The sequence below is a fragment of the Monocercomonoides exilis genome (genome assembly GCF_001643675.1).
Source record: "Monocercomonoides exilis strain PA203 chromosome Unknown scaffold41-876177, whole genome shotgun sequence".
Taxonomy (NCBI): domain Eukaryota; phylum Preaxostyla; order Oxymonadida; family Polymastigidae; genus Monocercomonoides; species Monocercomonoides exilis.
This window is the reverse complement of record NW_027150586.1, coordinates 56,372-76,958: the sequence shown is the minus strand read 5'-3', so window position 1 is coordinate 76,958 and position 20,587 is coordinate 56,372. Positions and strand designations below refer to the sequence as shown.

The window sequence follows — 20,587 nt, the reverse complement described above, 5'->3', positions numbered from 1 at the left end:
AGTTATTAGCTCAATTTTTCTCAAGTCCAAATGAAAAATTTACTATGGTATTTCATGTTCCATAATTATATAATGAGTGATGATGTTGAGGTTGTTTTTCAGTTGTTTTTATTTGTTCGAAAATGTTAATAACATCATAAACGAACATTTAATTTAGGTGCTTTTTTCGAGCATAAGTTCTGAAGATAAACTTGGAAAATGTCGATCCATCGAAAGATTTGATATTATTGGAGTAATTGGAGAAGGGACGTACGGAGTTGTGTGTATGTAGATTTTTTGTGTTTAAGGATTTGAGGTTTTATGCTTATTTTTCAGACAAGGCATTGGATAAAGATGATGGCTCTGTTGTTGCACTGAAACAAGTGAAAATGGATGAAGAAAGAAATGGCATTCCATGGACATTTCTGAGGGAAATAAAAATGCTCAAATCCATTGACGTTTGTAGAATTTTGTGAAGTTCCTGCATTTTAAAGTTATCCGTTTTTGTAGCATCCAAATATTGTTAAATTGAAGGAAGTTGTGGTTGGTTACAAGGCAACAGAGTATGTTTTATGAAATTTGTTTTTTATTTTAAGAACAAATTATGAAAAAAGAATGTTTCTTAATTTTGAATTTTGCGAGCATACACTTTCAGAGCTTATCGTAACAGTGAAACATCCTTTTACTGAAAGTGAGATTAAATGTCTGATGATACAATTGCTATCAGCTTTACAATATCTTCATGAACGATGGATTCTTCATAGGTTGCTTTTTTTCCCCCTGTTTTTTATTGATTTTTTTAATTTCGTGATTTAGAGATCTGAAGATGCTGAATTTGCTTTATTCGAATAGTGGAAATCTGAAATTGGCTGACTTTGGTTTGAATTAACTTCATAATTCATATTTATGTCTGATTTTTGTTAATAAACAATTTTTTAATTGAAAATAATGTCATTGTTCTTTCTTGTCCATATTTTGTAGGATTGGCAAGAGGATTTGATAATGACGAACAATTATACACGCCTGATGTTGTGACACTATGGTTTTTATTCTTTTTTGATATGTAATTGTTCATATTTTTCTTTGTAATATTTTTCTTTTTGTTGTAAATTTATGATATTTAAAGGTATCGGCCTCCTGAACTTTTATTGGGAAGTGAGGAATACTCAACACCAATCGACATTTGGTTTAATTTTACAAATTGTTTTTCTTTATTTTCATTATTTTACGAATTTTTATTATTTTAATGTTGACTTGTTTATTTTGTGCATTTGTTAGGGGTGCTGGTTGCATCTTTGCGGAGCTGTTTTTGAGGCATCCGCCATTCAATGGAAGAGACAACATCGAAATGCTTCAACAAATCTTTTCTGTTTTGGGAACACCAACAGAAGAGACATGGCCAGAATTCGAAAAACTGAGCAGCTCAAAGGAAGTGGCTTCAATCCCCTTTTTCGAGTGTGATCGACATTTTGCTTGTTCATTTTATTTTTATTTATTTATTTTTTGAATTTGGACTTTGCAATAAATCATCATTGATTTATTTCTTTTGAATAATTCTTTCTTTGACGAATCGTTGTTTGTGTAGTCGATCTTCAATAAAAACGTTTATTCCAAATCTTTCTCATTCGGGTGTTGATCTGTTAGAGTCGCTGCTCTGTCTCGATCCTGCTAAAAGAATTGTTTGCAAAATAACAAATGACATATTTTGAATAATATTTTATTATGATTTTATATTACTTATTCTTATGTGTATATGTGTTTTATTTTTAAAAATGATGTGTTTGCATAATTGCAGACAGCGAAAGAGGCGTTGAATCATCCATATTTCAGAGAGTCTCCTATTGCCAAGTCAGCTTCTATGATGCCATCATATCCTCCAACAAATGTTCCAAAATAGTTTGCGTTCAACTAAATTTCTGATTATTCGTTTTTTTTAACAAATATGATTTTTTATTATTATTATTTTTGCTTTTTGATAATCGTTTTGTTTTCTGATCGATTTTTAATATTTTCTTTTTTCTTTTTCTTTTTCTTTCTTTTTTTTTTTTCAGTGGAGATGGCTCATTTGCTCGTGATACGAAAGGTACTGTTATTACTCCAAGAAGAAGAATTGTGGTTAAGCCATTAAAATCAGAGCAAGCAGAGCACAAGACAAAACACATTGCTCACAAACAAGATGATGATGATTTTATTAAAGAGATTACCCTCTCTGAATGGAAGCAAATGAAAAGGAAAAGGGAAGATGCCGATTCTGAAGATAAAGCTCGAAATCCGGAAGCGTTTGAAAGCGAGTCGAATGACGTTATTGAAGTTACAGCAACTAGTAAATCTTCTTCTTCAAAACGATCAAAAACAAGTTGAAATACTTTGTTGAATTTAAATTAGATCGAAATTCCCTAAATATTTTCTGTGATGATAACAAGCTTCGTTGTCAAACGCAAAATAGAGACATGCAACGAAGAACTTCAAACAGATCCTGTTTCAATTAGTGACAAAATAATAGGAAAAGATTATTTTTCACAAGAGGTTATTATTATGCTTGCAATAATTAATTTTTTGATTTTTTATATTTTTTATTATAAATAATTTTAATACGGCATTTGATGGCATTTTGTACATTTTGATTTTATAAAATAAAGACACAAACTGAAGATAATGAAAAAATTATAAAAAGTTCCGAGCTCAAGATGACAAAGCAGCTTTATCAAATTCTGCATCGAACATTGCCCCTTTTTGAACAAGCAATAACTTCTAACCTTCTAAGTCAGTCATTTGTGGGTACGTAATTTTTTAAATATGTTTTTATTGAATTTTCATTTCAATAAAAGGATACAACCCTCTGTGGGATGATGATCAATTGGATTTCAGACTTTATGCAACATTTCCTCCTCCAACACCAACCTCATTTCATAATCAAAAAAAGACTGAAACTAAGGAAAATTATTCGCCTTCTGATCCGGTTTCAGTGTCTTCATCACCTTTTGAAATGATAACAAATACGGCGAAAGAGCGATCCGAACAGAAAGCGAGAGATGATTCAGAATATGTGGTCGAGGCGATGCAGCATTGTTCTGGTTTGTCTTGGAATTCCACAGGCCGTTTATTAGCGGTGAGTTATGGACAGCTCAATCATACTGGGTGGTGTATGCACAGGTGTGAAATAAAATTTTTTTGTCTGATTTATGATTAATCATTTTTAATTCATCATCGTAAAAAATCTTAAAAATGAAAAACTTTCAAAAACATGTTGTTTTTGCTGTTGTCAACTTTAGAGGCATTATTCAACTATTCAGTGTGTTTCACGAAGAACAAAAGAAAGGGGTGACCAAATTCTCAACTGCAAATCGAGGAATATCTGATGAAAACTCTCTTTTTGCATCTGCTGAGGTCAACAGCTGTCTTCTGTGTGTTGCCTGTCATCCAACAGATCCGACGCTTGTGGCTGGGGGCTCGTTCTCTGGTGCGGTGCATGTGTTTGATTTCAAGAATCGAGAGGAGCCAGTGATATTGTCTTCATCCATCGATGCTGAATGTCACAACGAGCCTGTCTCGGCTGTGGCGTGGGTGAAACACGGATCTGCCATTGGGAATGATTATGATGTTTGTGATTGTTAATATTGAATTGAATGTGTAATGAATGAAAATGATGCATTTACAACTAAACTATTACTTTTTTTTGTTATAACTTTTGACATGAAATCATCAAATTTTAACTTTCTTTTCCTTTTTGAATAATTCCTTTTGACGTTTCTTCAGCTCTGTTCATTGGGAAGTGATGGAAAAGTGTTTCTTTGGACACTCGACAATCGTCTGGCATTTCCAGTGGGAGAATATGTCATCCAGAACAGAACATCTCCTCTTTCTTCAATCACCTCACTTCCTTCGCTTTCCTCTCAACGTTTGCCTCATTCAATCTTTTTTTGAATCTTTCAATAAACAATTTTTATTGTGATGTGTCATCGCATTCGATATAACAAATTGCAATATTCAATTTTTTTTAAATCTTCTGTCATCACATGAATATCTGTCTTAATTGTGTGCTCAATTATTTCTGTCAGCACTTGCACCAGTTGCAGGGACAGCCCTGTCGCTTTCTCCCTTCGACCAAAGCCAGTTCTACTTTGCGACCGAAACTGGGGGTGTGTTCAAGGGCTCGTTCCGAAAAGACCCAAAATGGGGGCTGAAAAGACAGTTGGACAGAAAAGACGCAAGCTCATCCGAAAAACAAGGTGTGAAGATAATTTGTGCTTTTTTATGTGTTGGGAATATTTCTTTATTCATCTTTTTTCTCTCATTTTTTGTTTTTATCTGTTCTTTTTCATATTTTTTTTTTTCATTTTGCTTCAACATTTTCTTTTCAGCACCAAATCCAGTCACTTTTAATTATGCACCGCATGTCGGACCTGTGAATGGGATATCTGCTTGTTACAGACATCGAAACCTGTTTGTTTCTGCTGGGGCAGATGGGTCACTTACACTCAGAAACGCTCTTTCCGTTTGAGAATTCTATTTATTCAGAAAAAATTCTATAATTAAAGATTCCCTTCAATTAATTTTAAAAAAACATTTTCATTGTCTTTTTGAATTCAGCGCGAGCCAATATTTTCTGAGACACTAAAATCTCCAATTTTGTCTGTTGCTTGGTCCACACGTGCTCCACGTGTTATTGCTGCTGGCTCGTCAAAAGGCGGCCTGTCGCTATTTCGGCTTTCTGTTTGATTCTATTTGATTCTTTTGAATGTTTATGTTCTTGTTTTCTTGAAATGCTCGAACTGTTTTCGTTGCTTTAACTTTTCTTCTTTGTCATTGCGCATTCGATGTGATGCATAATTCACATATTTCATTAATTGATTAAATATATGATTTTTGAAAAAATTGATTTTAGGCTGATAAACTGAGTTTATGCTCCACAATCAATCCATCTCTTGACCATCCACGTGTTGATGCATCAACTGCTGGTGCATCTGGACAGGCAGACGAAAGCGTTACTTCTTCAAATTCATCTTCACTTCACTCAAAAGCAAAAAAGAGCCGAATAAAAGCTTCAAAGCACGGCTCTTCTGCTCCTCTTGCAGTCCTTTCTGTTTCTTTTTCTCCTCATTTTCCAATGCTTTCTTGTGGAGATGCCTCTGGATGGGTTTGTGTGTATGAGTTGCCTTCTTCTTTTTCAACAGAAGCAGATGGGGATGCTTCGTTACTCGAAGCTATTGGGAGAGAAAGATGAAATTTTTTTATCATTTCACATGTTGATTTTTTGTCATTTTCTTGAATTTATAAAAATGATTTATTTATTTATTTGTGTGTTTGCCAAATTGCAGATGCTATTCTTTCATTTTTTGTTCAAAAAAACTAACGTTTCATTGGAATATTTTAATTTTTTTTTTTTTTTTTTTTGCAAAAACTTCATAAATAAGAGTCATCAAAAAGTTTATAATTGAACAATTTTTGTAATTTATTTTGATCTTTAAATATTTCACCCCAGATTGATAAAATCTTCAAAGCTTTTTCAAAATTTTCTGCAAGTTTTTTTTTTTCCCAAAACAAATAACATTGAAAAACAAATTTGAGAAAAACTCGGGAAATCTTTTAACTGAACAAGTTACTTTATGAAATTTCGATTTAAATGAAAATGAAAATGAAAATAAATTATGAAACAACAAAAATTTAAGAAAATAAATAGAAATTAAAATATGAAACTACAAATCACAAAAAGAAAAAAATAAAATCTTTTCAATCATACACATCATGTGCTCTATTCATTTTATCACTATGTAATTTGAAAACTCTTTTGGAAACAAAATATATTTCCTTGGGAAATGAATCCGAGGGAAAAAACAAATTATGAGATCTTCATATCCTTCTTTTTCCAGTTTTTCTAACATTTCATGTTTCAAAACTTTCGATCCTGAATCACTTATTTTTTCATCTTTGCTCTTTCCTTCCTCGTTTTCATCCAAATTGTGCAAAAGCAAGTAGAAAAAGGTCACACATGAATACAACACAAATTCGTTTAAACTTGGCTGAAGCAACTACAAAAAAATGATATCTATTGCTCCACCTTTCAATAAATCATAAACCGCCTCTCTTCCATTTGGCATTATGAACTTAAGGATTCTTATACACTCCACATCAATCTCAACATAATTACCCTCTGCTTTTTGGATAGTTTTTACAACGCATCTGATCATCTCAAAATGCGTAAGTTCATTTGATTTGCAGCAGGTCATGAACCGCGAAATCAGTATGCACCATCTCATTATTGTAATACTTTCTCTCGATTCTTTTCTTTCTCCTCCCTTTTCTTTCCAGCTCATGCACGTTGTTTGTTCCTCCAGTTCCTTCATTGCTTCTTCTACAAATTTCAATCTTTTTGAAATCAGTTTTGCAAGTTCTTTTTCTTTGGAATATCTGTTAATCAAAAACTCCCAAGCTGATTGATACGCGAGAGGTGACAGATAGCGAAGTTTTTGATGCCGATTTATGATTTCTGTGATCTCGTTCAAATACAATTCTTTTTTCGCTTCCTAATCAAAAGAATAAGTATTCAGAATCAAAAAAAGAAAATTAAACTGATGATAATTTTTCCACACAGTAGTCACTCCAACGTTGCTTAAAGAAAGCAAAGCCATTTCCTCTTCTTTTCGTATTTCCTCGTTTTCCTCTTCCGTCAATGCAACTTTCAAAAGACTGCAAATACAAATTGATAGGATTTCTTCGCTAATGTTAATGCCACAAAGCATAAGATAGCATTCACAAAGATCAATAAGTAGCTTTTTATTCTTTCTTTCCCCTTTCTTCTCTTCCAAAACAATCATCTCCCCAATTTTGGGGAACAATAATGAACGATCGAAAAAAACGTACAACACGTTTCTAATCATATTGAAGTATCCCAAACACTTCAAAATTAATATCACACATTCCATTGACAATTTCTTTTCTTCAAACATCTTATGAATTTCATTGAATTTCATTTTCGTGAAAAAATATTTCAACTCTTTTTCATTCATTCCAACAATTAAGTCATTCAATTTTTCCATTTTTTCCTTTTGTTCACAAGGAGAACAATTTCCAAGTTGAAACAATATTTCTATAAAATATTTGCATTCAAAGAAACAATAAATGAGATAATTAAAGCACACCGTTAAACTCTTCTACATTAGGACTTTGTTGCGCAAAGAATTTGATCATCCAATCATTGCTCTAATAAGTAATGAAGATCGTTAAAATGCAAATTACCAACAAATAATGTTTCCATCACAACAACAAATTACAAGAAAACGCAACTGCTTTCTGCATTTGTGACATTTGTCAATAATTATCTTTTCAGTTTTTTGATTAAGCTAATAAATTTTAATTTGGGTTTATTATAAAAAGAGTTTTCTTCATTAGTCAGAGCATAAACAGCAAAAAGCAAATAAAAAGTTCACAATAATTAAATGAAATGCATACAAAAACTGATTAAAAAAGAATATTCACTTTGAAATGCAAAAAAGCTCTCGAAAATGAAAGAGCAAATATATTCTAATAATCATATTCAATTTTTCAACAACTTTGTTGCTTAAAGTTCATTATAGCATCAAAAGCACTAAAAATATGAAAGAATTGTCTGATAGCTCGAAAGGATATCTTCAAATCCCTCTTCTTCCAGTTTTTCAGATATTTCTCGTTTGCAAATCTCAAGTGACGCATCCCCTTTCTTCTCTTTCATCTCTTCCTCCAAATTCTCTGGAAGTGCTTTCAGAATGCGTATGTATCGAAAAGTCAAACCATCGACATATGGCAATCGAGGCAGTTCGCCTAAGATGAGTTCAAAAGCCCCGCCTCTCAGTAAATCCACAACACTTACAGTTCTAAAAGTTGTGGCACAATATATAACATTGATGCATTTGCTTGACATTTCTTGGAAATTGTCTTTTGCAGTTTTGTACAATCTGACAATTTCATCAATAATAACTGAAAAATCAGCTCTTCTCTTGGTACAGTGCAACATAAACATATTTATCATATTGCACCATTTCACTATCACATCCGCAGCATCACATTCTTTTTTTCTTTCCTCTTTATCTCTTTTCTTCCAATCTACACATTTTGTCAATTCTTCCAGCTCTCTGGGCGCTTCATTCATAAAATTAAGCTCATTTATAATCATATCTTCCAATGCTTCATCATCAAAATACCTACTTGTTAAAAACTGCCAAGCGGATTGATAGGCTAGGTGAGTGAGGTTGTGATGCGCCTGATGGTATTTGATGATTTCTGTGATTTCGTTGAGATACATTTCTCTCTTCATTATCTGAGCATAAAAAAAGTGTAAAAAGGCAAAATATTAAATTTTAATTTAAATAAGTGCAAACAGAGGATAATTTAATGTTTCCCAAAGCACTTAAAGCCAGATCAACATCTTTTTGTACATCTTCGCTTTCCCCTTTCTTCAATCCCTCCCTCAAAAGATAACCAATACAGATTGCGTATACGTCCTTCTCAATATTGCAAGCGTGCTCATGGAGAAGAAGAAGACACTCACAAAGAAAAGTAACAAATTTTTCATTTTTTGCTTTGTTTTTCAAAACCTCTTCTGTTATCGAATTCTCAATTCTTTTACACAACGAAGAATAATTAAAGGATAGATTCCATATATCTCTCAGTAATTTGAAATGTCCCATGCACCTCAACAATTTCACTGCGATTCCCAGCTGCATCTTCTTTTCTTCAATCATTTTGTCGATCATGTTAAACAATTCTTCTGTAAAAATACGCTTGAATTCTTCTTTATCCATTTCGCATATTAACTCATTCATTTCTTCAATAATCTGTTTTTGTTCTGTTTCTAAAGAATTGTTTAACCGCGAAAGTAATTCTTCACAAATTTAAAAAGTTAACTGACCAAATTTAAAAATAATATGTACTATATAAAAACCTGAAAATTTAATATTCAACTTTTCCCGTTTCATTTTTTTTAGTTCACAAATCAATAATCGATGGAATGCATCGCAGGGAATTCGCAAATTTCAATTTGAAAATTTCAAAGAGTCAGAAAAACAAATGATGCAAATAATTAAACCGGTTTTTTAATCTGCTCCGTCATATATACGTAAAGACAGCTTCAAAATACAAAAGAATCTCAAAATTATTTATAATGGTTTTATGAGCTATTTCCCTTTAAAATTCCATCAAAACTTTTTTCGGAGTTGTATACTTTGAGTTCACTTAGTAGTATTTTATGCAAGTTTAAAAATTCATCATTTTTCTGAATTATTTGTTGAATCCAAAAGTTATTTATTTGTCTTCGATGCTCGCATGATTCACAAATAGAGAAAAACTACCATTTCATAAACAAGATTAATTCATATTTTTTTTCTGTACAGAAACTCTAATAACTCGTTTTTCAAAAACATTTGAAGCACAATAGTTTTCATTTGGATGCTTTCTTTTCTTGTTCTGATCATCCAGCCGAAACAGTGGAACAACGTTCATTTCTCAAAGAATTATTTCCCTATTTGTGATGTGACTCTGCAAATTATATTGCTATGATGCACGCATATATGAAGTTATTTCAGGGTTCAACAGAAAATGATGTATTCTTCAATATCTTGCGAATACTTTTCCATTTTTTTCATCAAAGAATTGGAAAAGCTGATAATCAGATCTTCACTTCCTTCTTCTTCAAACATATCAAAAATCTTTCTCTTCAACATCTTCCACTCTGCTTTGGTGCATTCCTCAATCTTCATTTCCTTCAATCTAGTTGAAAGATAAATCAAAAAGTTTTGGCAGTGAAGAGCAATGTCTTCAGAAAGCAAGCATTGATGCACTTGCTCAAGCACAACGCTTACAGCCCCACCATTCAACAAGTCTGAAATAGGTGCAATCGAATTTTCACTGGTCATAAACGATAAAAGGCTAATGCATTTTCGAAATACTTTTCTGCACTTGCCATTTGACTCTCTGCAAACACTAACGATTCTTGCAATCAAATCACATAACCCTTCTTTGCCATAAACAATGCAGCTAAAATAGATTTTAATTGCCTTCAACCATCTATTTATTGTGCAAATACATTTCTCACTTTTCATTTCTTCTTCTTTCTTCATCCAATTAATATTCCTTTCAAGCTCATAAAGTTCTTTTATTGCCTCTCTCACAGGATGCAGTTCATCCACAATAGCTTTTTCCAGACTGCCATAATAATAGAATCTATCAATCAAAAAACCCCAAGCTGATTGATAAGCCAAATGCGTCAGATTCTGATGTTCTTGATGATATTTAATGATTTCAGTCATCTTTTCCAAATACAATTCTTTTTCGATATCCTTTTTATATTTATGTTTAAAATTTTCATTATATAATTCAATTCAAACGTCTGCATACAGCAAATTTCTGGCAATTATTCAATGATAGCAAAGCTATTTCCACTTCACTTGTCGCTTCTTCACTTTCCTCTTTGCTCGATGCAACTTTCAGCATGCAAGAAACGCAAATTGAAAGTAATTGCTTTGGAGTTATTAAGTTGTGAAACAACAAGAGATAACACTCGCACAGATCAATTTGTAATTTTTCATTCTTCCCCTCTTTTTTGTTCTCTTCAAAAATGATAGCCTTCTTTGTTCTGTCGCAAATTAAAGACTTGAATAAGCCTATTGGTTTTATCCCTCTCAACAACATTTGACATCCAATTTGCTTCATTAACAATGCAGCATTATCCAATGATAGCTTGTTTTCTCTCATCATTTTATTAATTGTGTTAATCCTTTCTTTTCCGAGCACCAATTTCACTTCTTCACTTTCCATAGCTTTCACCAAGCAAATCATTTCATCAATTTTCTGCTTTTGTTCTGATGCATTGAGATTCTCTAGCTGCAAAAGCATTTCTCAGAAGATTATGAAAATTTGAATAAAGACAGAAACATTCTGTTTTAAAATATGAATGAATACAAAAATACCAGTAAATTTTTCCATATGTAACATTCTTTGAAAATATTAATAATAAAGTTATTATTATCAATTACACAAACATTCAGAAATATTTGAAATAATCACATAAAATAGAAACAATATTAAATAAATAGGAAACATGAGCACACCCCCGTTGAAACGATTATTCAAAGTAAAAAGTGAAGAAAAGGAAAAGTGTGGCTCAATTCCTTAAGTATGGGGTATAAAAATACAAATAATTTTTTCAAATTTTAAAAAAACTATCCAATAATCAATCGACTTATGTGAGGCATTGTTCTTCAAAACTTCATCTTTTGTGTGTCTGCCTAAAGTCGCGTATGTAAGTTCCTGCAATTTTCTGTGAAGAATGAGCAAGGATTGCATAGCATTCTCTGAAGCTGAATGGATCAGACCCACTTCCATCTGTGGTGTTGCTGTGGAACAAGCGAAGGGCAGGCTCCACAGAAGACAAGGCAATTGTGTCACAATATTCCGGCACTGCCCCAAACTTCCTGCGAGACGACATGTTCAGTGGGTGCATGAATGAATAGGGTACTTTCAGATGCAGATGACTGTGATGGGAAAGAGAATGAGGAGAAGAAGAGAAAGAAGAAGGAGAAGAAGGAGAGTGGGAGATTAATTTCTCGTGTGCAGAAAGAGCTGGCTGTTGCTGTTGCTGTTGCTGTTTGGGTGCATAAGAGTTCAATGAACGAGACAAGAGACGTCTGCAGAATGACTCTGCTTCATCAATGTCTTCTTCCATCGAATCACTAAACTCATCTTCAAACCCAAAAAGTGCATTTTCTCCTTCCTCCTCTTCTTCTTCTTCACCATTCTTCTCTTCTTCCTCTTCATCCTCTTCCTCTTCCTCTTCCTCTTTCCCTTTCCTTTTCTTTTCTTTCCCACTCACTTTTCTTTCTCCTCTCCTTTTGAGCATCTTCAAATTCTTCTGAAATACTTTTCTTTTGTCTTCCAATTCAATCTTCTTTGGCAGATATTCCTGATCAAATGCCGGATTTCTTATCCCAAGATGCTTATCATCTCCTTCTTCTCCTTCTTCTCCTTCTCCTTCTCCGTTATCTCTGTTATCTCTATTATTAGCACCTTTAAAGGAGAAAGAAGAAGAATCATTCATATTCTTCACTCCCCTTCCCTTGGGCATTTCTGTTCTCCTCCTCATCTCCTTCCTCTTCCTTGCTCTTCTCCCGTTCCTCATCTCCCTCCACACCCCGCCCACTGCACAGTACGAGTGAGAAAGAGGAGCGGCCAGGAGAAGCAGCTGAGGAAGATACTTTATGTCGACAGGGGCAGAGGAGAGGAGCTCTTCATTGAATGGCCATCCACCCAGTGTGTTTGCATCAGAAAAGGAGGAGTCGAATGAAGACAGCACAAAACGAGCTGTCTGTGTGTGTTCGGCCCGTCTCAGCTCAGCTGCCAGGGAAGAATGGTCAGATGAGGCGAAGGAGAGGAGGAGGCGATCGCCCTCACGGAAGAGGGGGAAGATGACAGAATCGAAGAGAGGGAGAGAAGGTCTGCCGGCAAAGTGGGTGAAGAGGAGGCGGAGCTGAGTGAAGAGGAGGCGCCAGTCGTCGATGATGGCACAGATATCGACTTTGGTGAAGAGGAGAGGGGAGAGTGGGATGGTGTGGAAGTCTGAGGCATGGGAAGAGGAGGAAGAGGAAGAGGAAGAGGAAGAAGAAGAAGAAGGAGAATAAACGATAGCTTTGACAGTTCCGCAGGGTGAGTCGTGGAAGAGGAAGCGGATGAGGAGTGAAGAAAGAGAGTGGATGAAGACGAGGACGAAGGGAGGGACGATGGCTGAGCTTATTTGAGAGACCAGGGAGTCAAGAAAGGGAGGGAGGAAGGACATGACAGAGGAAGTGAGGGAGTTGGAAGGGACGGAGAGGAGACGGGTGACTGAAGGAGAAGGAGAGGTGAAGACGGAACGGCGGTAGGAGAGGAGAGAGGCAGAAGGGGAAGAGAAGGGAGAGAGAGAAGGAGAAGGAGAAGGAGAGGAAGGAGAAGGAGATGAGGAAGAGGAAGAGGAAGAGGATGTGGTTGAAAGAGAAGGAGGAGAAGTCAAAGAAGAAGAAGAGGAGGAGAAGGAGAAGGAGGAAGAAGAGGAAGAGGAAGAGGAAGAGGAAGAGAGAGGAGAAGCAGAAGCAACACGAGAGGGAGGAGAAGGAGTAGAAGGAGAGCGAGGGGGAGGAAGTGGATGTTTTGGAGGAGGAGGCGGACGAGGAAATACTTTTGGACAAGATGGGGGTGCTGGAGGAGGATTGGACGGAGGCTGAAGAAAGAGGAAATGAAAAATAGAGGAAATGAAGAAAATGAATGAAAGAAAGTTTAATAGAAACATAATTGAAAAAGAATTTGATGCGTTTTTTTTTGAAAAATGAAAAAAAGAGATAAAAAAGAAAAAAAGAAAAGATAATGACAAGTTGAATATATGCATTATAAACACATGTAGATTAATAAAAATAAATAAATAAATAAATTCCAATAAATAGAACTAACATCATTTGCACACTTTTTGTATGTCTTTGTATGAAATGTTGAACACTACAGCATTTTTTGGGGTGGCAAAATCCTTTTCGGAAAGATGTTTCGTCTGAACAGCCACAAAAGAATGGCCACGCTGTGAAGAATCGTCGGAAGAGGAAGGAATGAGAGAAGAGACAGAAAGAGGAGAAGAAGAGGAAGAAGAAGAAGATGAAGAAGAAGAAGAAGATGATGATGAATGTCCTGCTGATACATCTGAAAAGGAGGAGGAGGAGGAAGAAGAAGAATTTGGAGGATTAGTTTTGAAGAGAACAGAAGCAGAAGTGGTGGCAGAGAAAGAAGAAGAGGAAAAAGCGAAAAGAGGAGATGATATGGAAGAAGGAGAAGAAGAAGAAGAAGATGGAGAAGGAAGAGGAGAAGGAAAAGGAGAAGGAAAAGGAGAAGGAAAAGGAGAAGAGGAGGCGGAGGAGGCGGAGGAGGAGGAGAAAGAAGAAGAAGAAGAAGAAGGAAGAAAGGAAGCAAGAGAGCCAGAAGGCATCTTCCCCATTGGAGCATCGATGAAGTTTGATCTGATGTTTGTGTAGCTGTTGAAGTTGATGCTGTCTCTGCTGCTTCTTCCACTCATTTGAATGTAACTTCCTTCTTCTCCTTCAACAACAACTTCATCATCATCATCTTCTTCTTCTTCTGAATATTCTTCTCCTTCAAGTGCTTCTCCTTCTGCATCAGAAGATAGAGAACACAAAGTTCTTTTTCTTCTTCTTCCTTCTCCTCCTCTGCCATATTCACTGAAAGAACTTTGACTCGCTCTTCTTTTCATCAGAGAAGAAGCAGCAGCAGCAGAAGAAGAAGAACTAATGTTATTTTGAGTTCTGTTGTTTTGAGTGTCAGCTGAGTATATCTTCATAAAGACAGGTGACATCATCGCATTCACAACAGAACAGCTGCCGATGTGAAAGAGGAAAGACATCGACTCATCCAAAAGAGAGGAGAAGCGACTGTTCGGAAGGAGAGCGATGGAGGGGAAGAAGGAAGAGGAAGAAGAAGAAATAGAAGAAGAGGAGGAAGAAGAAGAAGAAGAAGAAGAAGAAGATGATGATGATGATGATGATGATGAATTGTGCATATTTTGTATTCCCATCCTTTTCCTCACGAATTCAGAGACATAAAATGACATTCTTTTGAATGTGATGTGCACAAACCGTGCTGTGTGGAGGAGAGTGTTCAGGCGCAAAGGAAGCGAATGGGCAAAGGCGATGCAGAGAGGAGCATCACTTGTCAGCTCAGCAACCATCTCAGAATAGGATGAGGGGAGAGAGAAGATGGAGGAAGAGGAAGAAGATAAAGAGGAGGAAGAAGATAATGTTTTGTTGGATGGATGTGGAGGGAAATGAAGCCATCGCTTTCTTTTGCGCTCTTCGTGATCTTCACACACATCAGCAGCATTGTCACTCTCATTCACAACCAAACAAATAGGAGAAGAGGTATATGATGATGATGGCAGCGATGATAAGTTCATTCTCTTCTGTTTCTCCTTCTCCCTCTCCCTCTCCTTCATCACTTTCTCCCTCAATTCAGCCACCATCTTCCCCACCCACTTCTCCCTCTCTCTCATCTCTTCACTCTCAACCACATCCAACTCACCCACCAGCTCAGCTAAGCTCTTCTCTTTGTCTCTGTCTTTGTCATAAACCGGCCTCTTTCTCTCTCTCTCTCTCACCTCCACTCCACTTGCATTGGCCCATCCTTGTCTGTCTAAGGGGTCTCTTAAGTAGAGCATATATCTTCTGAGGGTGCGGAGGAGGGCGTGGGAGAAGCATTCAGCAGTGTTCAGCACATCTGCGAGGGAGGTGTGGGGGAGGAAGAAGAGGGAGTGGAGGAAGGAGAGGAGGAAGTCGGAGAGGAAGCGGAGGGATGGGGCGATGTGGCGGGAGGGCGGGAGAGGAAGAGAGACGGAAGGGAATTGAGAAGAAGAAGAGGAAGAAGAGGAAGAGGAAGAAGCAGAGTTCAATGGAGTTGTTTCAGGTGATGTGAGTGAAGTGAGCTCAAAGCCGTCGTCAATTGCTTCGTCTGCTGTTTTGTTGCTGGCAGTGTCTTTTGGCTGGCTGAGGAGAGCATCCACATCGATGCCATCCAACAGAGAAGAATGCTCTTCTTCAACAACTGATGGGATGGGGGAAGGGCGGTGAGAGGAAGAGGAAGAGGAAGAAGGAGAAGGAGAAAGAGAAGTCTTTTGTTTTGAGGTGGCAGAGGAAGAGTGTTGCGAACTGAATGAAGAATTCTGCTGGATTCTGAGTTTCTGCTGCTTTGTTGGGGAGAAAGTCAAAGAAAATGATTCATTCAGCTTGTGGTTGAGATCATCAGAGTTGAGATTTTCGTTGCGGATGATGCGCAGGAAAGAGCGGACAAACACATAATTCAGATTAGCCAGCACAATTCTCCGCAGAGGAACAAAATACGCTGTTACGGGCAGTTCAAGTGACTGTTGGGAAAAAAAGATCATTGGGGGAAAAAATGCAGTAAAAGTGAATAAATGATTTTTTGCAAATAAAAGCAATCAAACCCGTTCGATTTTTGGTTCAAAAAAGAAGCTTTGAAGTCGAAATAGTTCTTTCACAAGTGGCGGAAATAGCATCACAATTGGTTTTGCATATGACTCTGTTAAAGTTCTTGAAATATCAGCAGTTAACAGTCTATAAAAAATAACTGCTGCCTTTTCATATATTTCTGGATAAATAGGCATCAGAGAATTCAGAAATCTCTGTGAAATAACAGAAATGTTTCACATATTTATTTTTAAAAAAAGGAAAGTTGATAATAATTAAAAACGGGGGGAAAAGAAAGAAAGAAAGAAAGAAAAATAAAAAGAAGAATTAATTTTGATATAAAAGATGTGCTTTGCAAACTCTAATTTGTGAACTCTGAAAAAGATATTTGCAATTTGTTGTGAGATTAATAAGTTCCATGAAATAAATGAATCTTTGTTGAGGCAATGCCAGTTGTAAAAGATTTTTTGGTGGGTCCTTCTCTCCATAGTATTGTTTTGTTTTTTCTTTGTTATATGCTCTTTCTCGCAAACGGATGTAATTTATGTAAATATTCTCTGAAACAACAGTATCAATATATTTTGGAAATCTATCTTTTATAAACTTTTTTCGATAAGCTGCTAATTTTGGAGATATATTTGTAACTTTCGAAGAGATTTTCTTTTGGAAAATATCGGATTTATAATCTTTTTGAAGAATATTTCCATCAAAAGAAGATGAGCGATAATCATCAGTATCTGCAACTCTTGAGTCGCTTGCCCCCATCTGTTCAATGTATTAAATTTTATTAGATTTCCCAATCGGATATTTCAAGCAAATATATCTTAATGATCTCAATTTTGCAAAATTTTGGTATTTTTCTTTTTAATAATAATTAAGGTTAACAATATGTTCTGATTACGATAGCAAATGTTGCAATATTTTAATTTTAGTTCATTAAATACAAAAAATACTTTCTCATAATGTTTCACTATTTCCTTATGATCATGTGAGTTATATATGAGATCAAATTTGATCGTTTGTAACAAAATGGAGAAAGCTATTCGTGGAGATGTTGGATGTCCAGTACCCGCATTTACTAGCGTTGTTGTAAGAGGAACACATTGCACTACTCCTGAGCAAAGAGGGGAAATGCTTAAACGGACAGAATACAATCCATTCTCCTTCCCTGCTGGAATGCTGATTGTTGACTATTTGTCTGATAGTGGTTCATCTGCCATGACAGACGTTCAGTGGGCAGCAATGTTTAGAGCTGATGAATGTTTGAAATTTTACTACCATATATTTTCACTTTTGTTCTTGTTTATTGCATTAATGTCATGCTTCTATTAAAATTTAAGCTTACGGAAGAAATCATGGTTACTATGCTCTTCAAGATGCTGTTCGCGATATCTTTGAACGAGGAGATGATCAGAAACGTCTTGTTGAGAAAGTTATTATTGATCAGCCAAATGATACTTGGTTACCTCCAACGGAAGAGGACAAAAGAGGAGGATTTGTTAATTCTGGCAAATATCAGCTTGAACAGTTTGTAACAACATTTTTGATTTTTAGAATTTTTTATATATGAAAATTTTTTCATTTTTAAGTCCGAATTTCTTCATTACCCCACAAGGAAGATGTGCAGAAAACATTCTTTACAGCACACTTCGAGAAATTCTCACAGAAAGATCCGAAGGAAAAGATACTCGTTTTGTGATTCCTTCAAATGGTTGGTTTGATACAACTGAGGCTCATGCCAGAAATAATAAAATTCAGCCAGTTAACTTATTTGCACCAAACTTCAACGATCCATTTGATCCTAAGGATGTTGGAAAGAAGAACACATTCAAAGGAGATATTGACTTGAACCGTCTTGTTGAATTGATCGAAAAAGAAGGACCTGCCAATGTGCCATTGATTCTTCTTACAATCACAAATAATACTGGAGCCGGTCAACCTGTTTCCATGAAATGCATGAAGGAATGTTCAGCCATTTCTAAGAAGTACGGAATTCCACTTTGGTATGATGCTGCACGTTTTGCTGAGAATGCATTTTTCATCTACAAATATGAAGAGGGTTATTCAACAAAGTCCATTCCTGAGATTGTGAAAGAGATGTTTTCGTATTGTGATGGATTCACCCTTTCTGCAAAGAAGGATGGATTGTGCAACATGGGTGGTATTCTGACGTTCCGCGATCAGGGAATGTTCTATCAAAAGTATACATCACCAGAGAGAGATCTGGGTGTGAGAATGAAGGAGAAACAAATTTTGATGTACGGAAATGATTCTTATGGAGCTATGTCAGGCAGAGATATCATGGCACTTGCAACAGGCTTGTATCAGACAACACGTCTGCCTTATTTGGAGCACAGAATTGCCCAAGTTCAGTCACTTGTGATGAAGATGCACGATGAAGGTGTTCCTGTTATTCTTCCACCAGGAGGTCATGCTGCTTTCATTGATGTTAACAAGTTCTTCACCACAGAGGATGGAAAGCCAATGATGCCAATTGAGGACTTTGCAGGTGTTGGGCTGACAATTGAAATGATCCGCAGGTTTGGAATAAGAGCATGCGAATTGGGTGCATTTGCATTTGAATGGGATCTGAAGACAGAGGAAGAGAGAAAAGGAATTGTCAATCTTGTTCGTCTTGCCGTTACCAGAAACACACTTTCGGAAGAGCATATCACTTACACAGCAAAGGCAATGGGATTGTTGTACAGAGAAAGACATACAATACCAAAAGTTGTGATCACTAGAGGAAAGAATCTGAAATTGAGGCACTTCCAATCGGGATTGGCTCCAATATATCCTGAAGGTTTCAAGGAATAAATAAAAAGAATATAATAATGTTATTGTGCTTTGTAAATTTAAATTTTTGAGATTTACATATTAACGGATTGATGGGGAATAAAGCTGTGATAAAAGGAAAGTCAAAATCTATTAGTTTGATCAATTTTTATTTTAACGGTATTTTTGTTTCTTTGATAAAAGAAACTCCTGTTGAAAGCACCTTCTTTTCTGTCATTTTCACCAGAACATATTCATTCTTTCTGATATTGTTCTGTATTTTAAAGATTAACTTTCTATTGTATTTCAATTCCAATTTTTCAATAAAGGAATAACCATTCTTTGAAACAATAATTTTTTTTTAAAAAAAAAAGTATCTTTTTATACGAAATGAACCAAATTTTTTGTATTTTAAAAAAGAGAAAAAACTTAGAAAAAAAAAATTGAGATCATAATAGGAAATAGTTGAATGGTACGCACTTAATAAAACAAAATAATTTGTTTCAAATGTTGAAATTTGTTAAGTAATGATTTATCTCATTGTTTGATCTGTTTGTGTTTTCAATATGAAATGCACCAAAAATAATCCAGCTTTTTAATAATTATTATTCTTCTTATAATCATTTTTATTTAATTTTTCAAATCTTTTTTCTGCAAATGGATTTTAGAGAATTTCTGATTATTATGCAACTAATAATTTATTTCAGGTATCGCATTAAATACCTGACATTGCTCAAAATACCGGACAAGATCGTTTTCACAATAACTGCAAGAGGAACAATTCTGACTATTTTACTCAAAATATATCTCATCAGCACAAACAAAGTTGATAAACAAGACTTTTAAAACTTCCACGTTTATTAACTAATTGTACTGATGAGATATGTTTTGAGCAAAATAGTCAGAATTGTTCCTCTTGCAGTTATTGTGAAAACGATCTTGTCCGGTATTTTGAGCAATGTCCAGCATTTTTTGCGCAAACTGTTAATATTTTGATTGAATGATGTTTTGTCAAGCAATGTTAGGTTTTTTCATTTGAAAATTATCCGATTTCCATGGTGATGATTATTTTCTGAAAAATCAAAAAATTTCAAATTTAATCACAATTAATAAAAATCTGGGTTCAATTTTTCATCCTTTTATAAGAATAATGAAAAAACAAAACATTTAAATAACTTTCTGACACTCGGCCAGTGATCATATTTTATCAAAAAATTTTTTTTAAAAAATACTGAATTTTATTAATTTCGAATAATAAGTTTATTAATTTCTAATAAAAAGTTTAACATTTTTGAATACTGAGTTGACCAATTTTGAATAATAAATGGTGTATGATTTCAAAAACTATCAGCCAATTGGGACAAAATTTTCGCTTTTATGAAAAAAACTGAGATTTGTTCCAAACTTTTTCAACAATAATTTCATTATAAATCAACCGCAACTTTGCAAATAATCACAAAAAAATTCAAAAATTGAGAAAAATATTTGTTAGAGAAGAATGGAACAAAATTCATAAAGCAAAATATTTTGTCCCAATTCTTTTCACTCTCCCATTTTTTTAAGTTTAATTTTAATAATAGAAAAAAAGAATTTCATATTCAATGCAACAGGTGATACATTTATTTTAATTCTATTTATGAATCACAAATAAAAACTTCATCCAAACATGTGTTCGATTTTCCAATTTATTGGTCAATTCCACTCGGAAATTTAAAATGAACAGTTAAATAAGATTTCACAAAGGATTGGAAATGAACAAAAAATCACAAGTTTGTTTTGTTCTTTTTTTGATTGAACACTGTAATGTAATTTTATGTAATTTATTGAAGAACTGTTTTTTGAGCTTGATTATT

At 34.9% G+C, this 20,587-nt stretch overlaps 7 protein-coding genes across 7 annotated transcripts; 3 read left to right on the top strand and 4 right to left on the bottom strand.

Annotated features, from left to right (window-relative positions):
• Positions 1-30: 30 nt before the first annotated feature.
• On the top strand, positions 31-2,340 carry MONOS_8556 (putative Cyclin-dependent kinase; the record flags this gene model as incomplete). The annotated part of the gene is made up of 12 exons (XM_067878977.1): positions 31-90; positions 158-263; positions 316-437; positions 490-542; positions 594-743; positions 796-857; positions 961-1,021; positions 1,106-1,165; positions 1,258-1,434; positions 1,565-1,658; positions 1,775-1,875; positions 2,031-2,340. The coding sequence occupies 12 exons, from the start codon at positions 31-33 to the stop codon at positions 2,338-2,340; spliced, it is 1,356 nt and encodes a 451-aa protein (XP_067722451.1).
• Positions 2,341-2,391: 51 nt separating this feature from the next.
• On the top strand, positions 2,392-5,203 carry MONOS_16851 (putative dynein intermediate chain WDR34; the record flags this gene model as incomplete). Its single annotated transcript, XM_067869719.1, has 9 exons — positions 2,392-2,505; positions 2,619-2,757; positions 2,808-3,132; positions 3,252-3,579; positions 3,736-3,877; positions 4,038-4,208; positions 4,341-4,474; positions 4,570-4,692; positions 4,865-5,203. 9 exons carry the CDS (start codon positions 2,392-2,394, stop codon positions 5,201-5,203), a joined length of 1,815 nt encoding a protein of 604 aa, XP_067722450.1.
• An 805-nt stretch (positions 5,204-6,008) lies between these two features.
• Positions 6,009-6,719, bottom strand: MONOS_8557 (uncharacterized protein; the record flags this gene model as incomplete). Its single annotated transcript, XM_067878978.1, has 2 exons — positions 6,009-6,503; positions 6,570-6,719. 2 exons carry the CDS (start codon positions 6,717-6,719, stop codon positions 6,009-6,011), a joined length of 645 nt encoding a protein of 214 aa, XP_067722449.1.
• A 620-nt stretch (positions 6,720-7,339) lies between these two features.
• Positions 7,340-8,708, bottom strand: MONOS_17999 (uncharacterized protein; the record flags this gene model as incomplete). The annotated part of the gene is made up of 4 exons (XM_067870975.1): positions 7,340-7,829; positions 8,157-8,272; positions 8,334-8,421; positions 8,647-8,708. 4 exons carry the CDS (start codon positions 8,706-8,708, stop codon positions 7,565-7,567), a joined length of 531 nt encoding a protein of 176 aa, XP_067722448.1. The 3' UTR covers positions 7,340-7,564.
• A 991-nt stretch (positions 8,709-9,699) lies between these two features.
• Positions 9,700-10,443, bottom strand: MONOS_17998 (uncharacterized protein; the record flags this gene model as incomplete). The annotated part of the gene is made up of 3 exons (XM_067870974.1): positions 9,700-9,720; positions 9,933-10,289; positions 10,348-10,443. 3 exons carry the CDS (start codon positions 10,441-10,443, stop codon positions 9,700-9,702), a joined length of 474 nt encoding a protein of 157 aa, XP_067722447.1.
• A 483-nt stretch (positions 10,444-10,926) lies between these two features.
• Positions 10,927-16,379, bottom strand: MONOS_8558 (uncharacterized protein; the record flags this gene model as incomplete). The annotated part of the gene is made up of 4 exons (XM_067878979.1): positions 10,927-13,201; positions 13,442-15,895; positions 15,977-16,174; positions 16,320-16,379. 4 exons carry the CDS (start codon positions 16,377-16,379, stop codon positions 11,219-11,221), a joined length of 4,695 nt encoding a protein of 1,564 aa, XP_067722446.1. The 3' UTR covers positions 10,927-11,218.
• Positions 16,380-16,958: 579 nt separating this feature from the next.
• On the top strand, positions 16,959-19,116 carry MONOS_8559 (Tryptophanase; the record flags this gene model as incomplete). The annotated part of the gene is made up of 3 exons (XM_067878980.1): positions 16,959-17,220; positions 17,300-17,486; positions 17,549-19,116. 3 exons carry the CDS (start codon positions 16,959-16,961, stop codon positions 18,774-18,776), a joined length of 1,677 nt encoding a protein of 558 aa, XP_067722445.1. The 3' UTR covers positions 18,777-19,116.
• Positions 19,117-20,587: the final 1,471 nt, after the last annotated feature.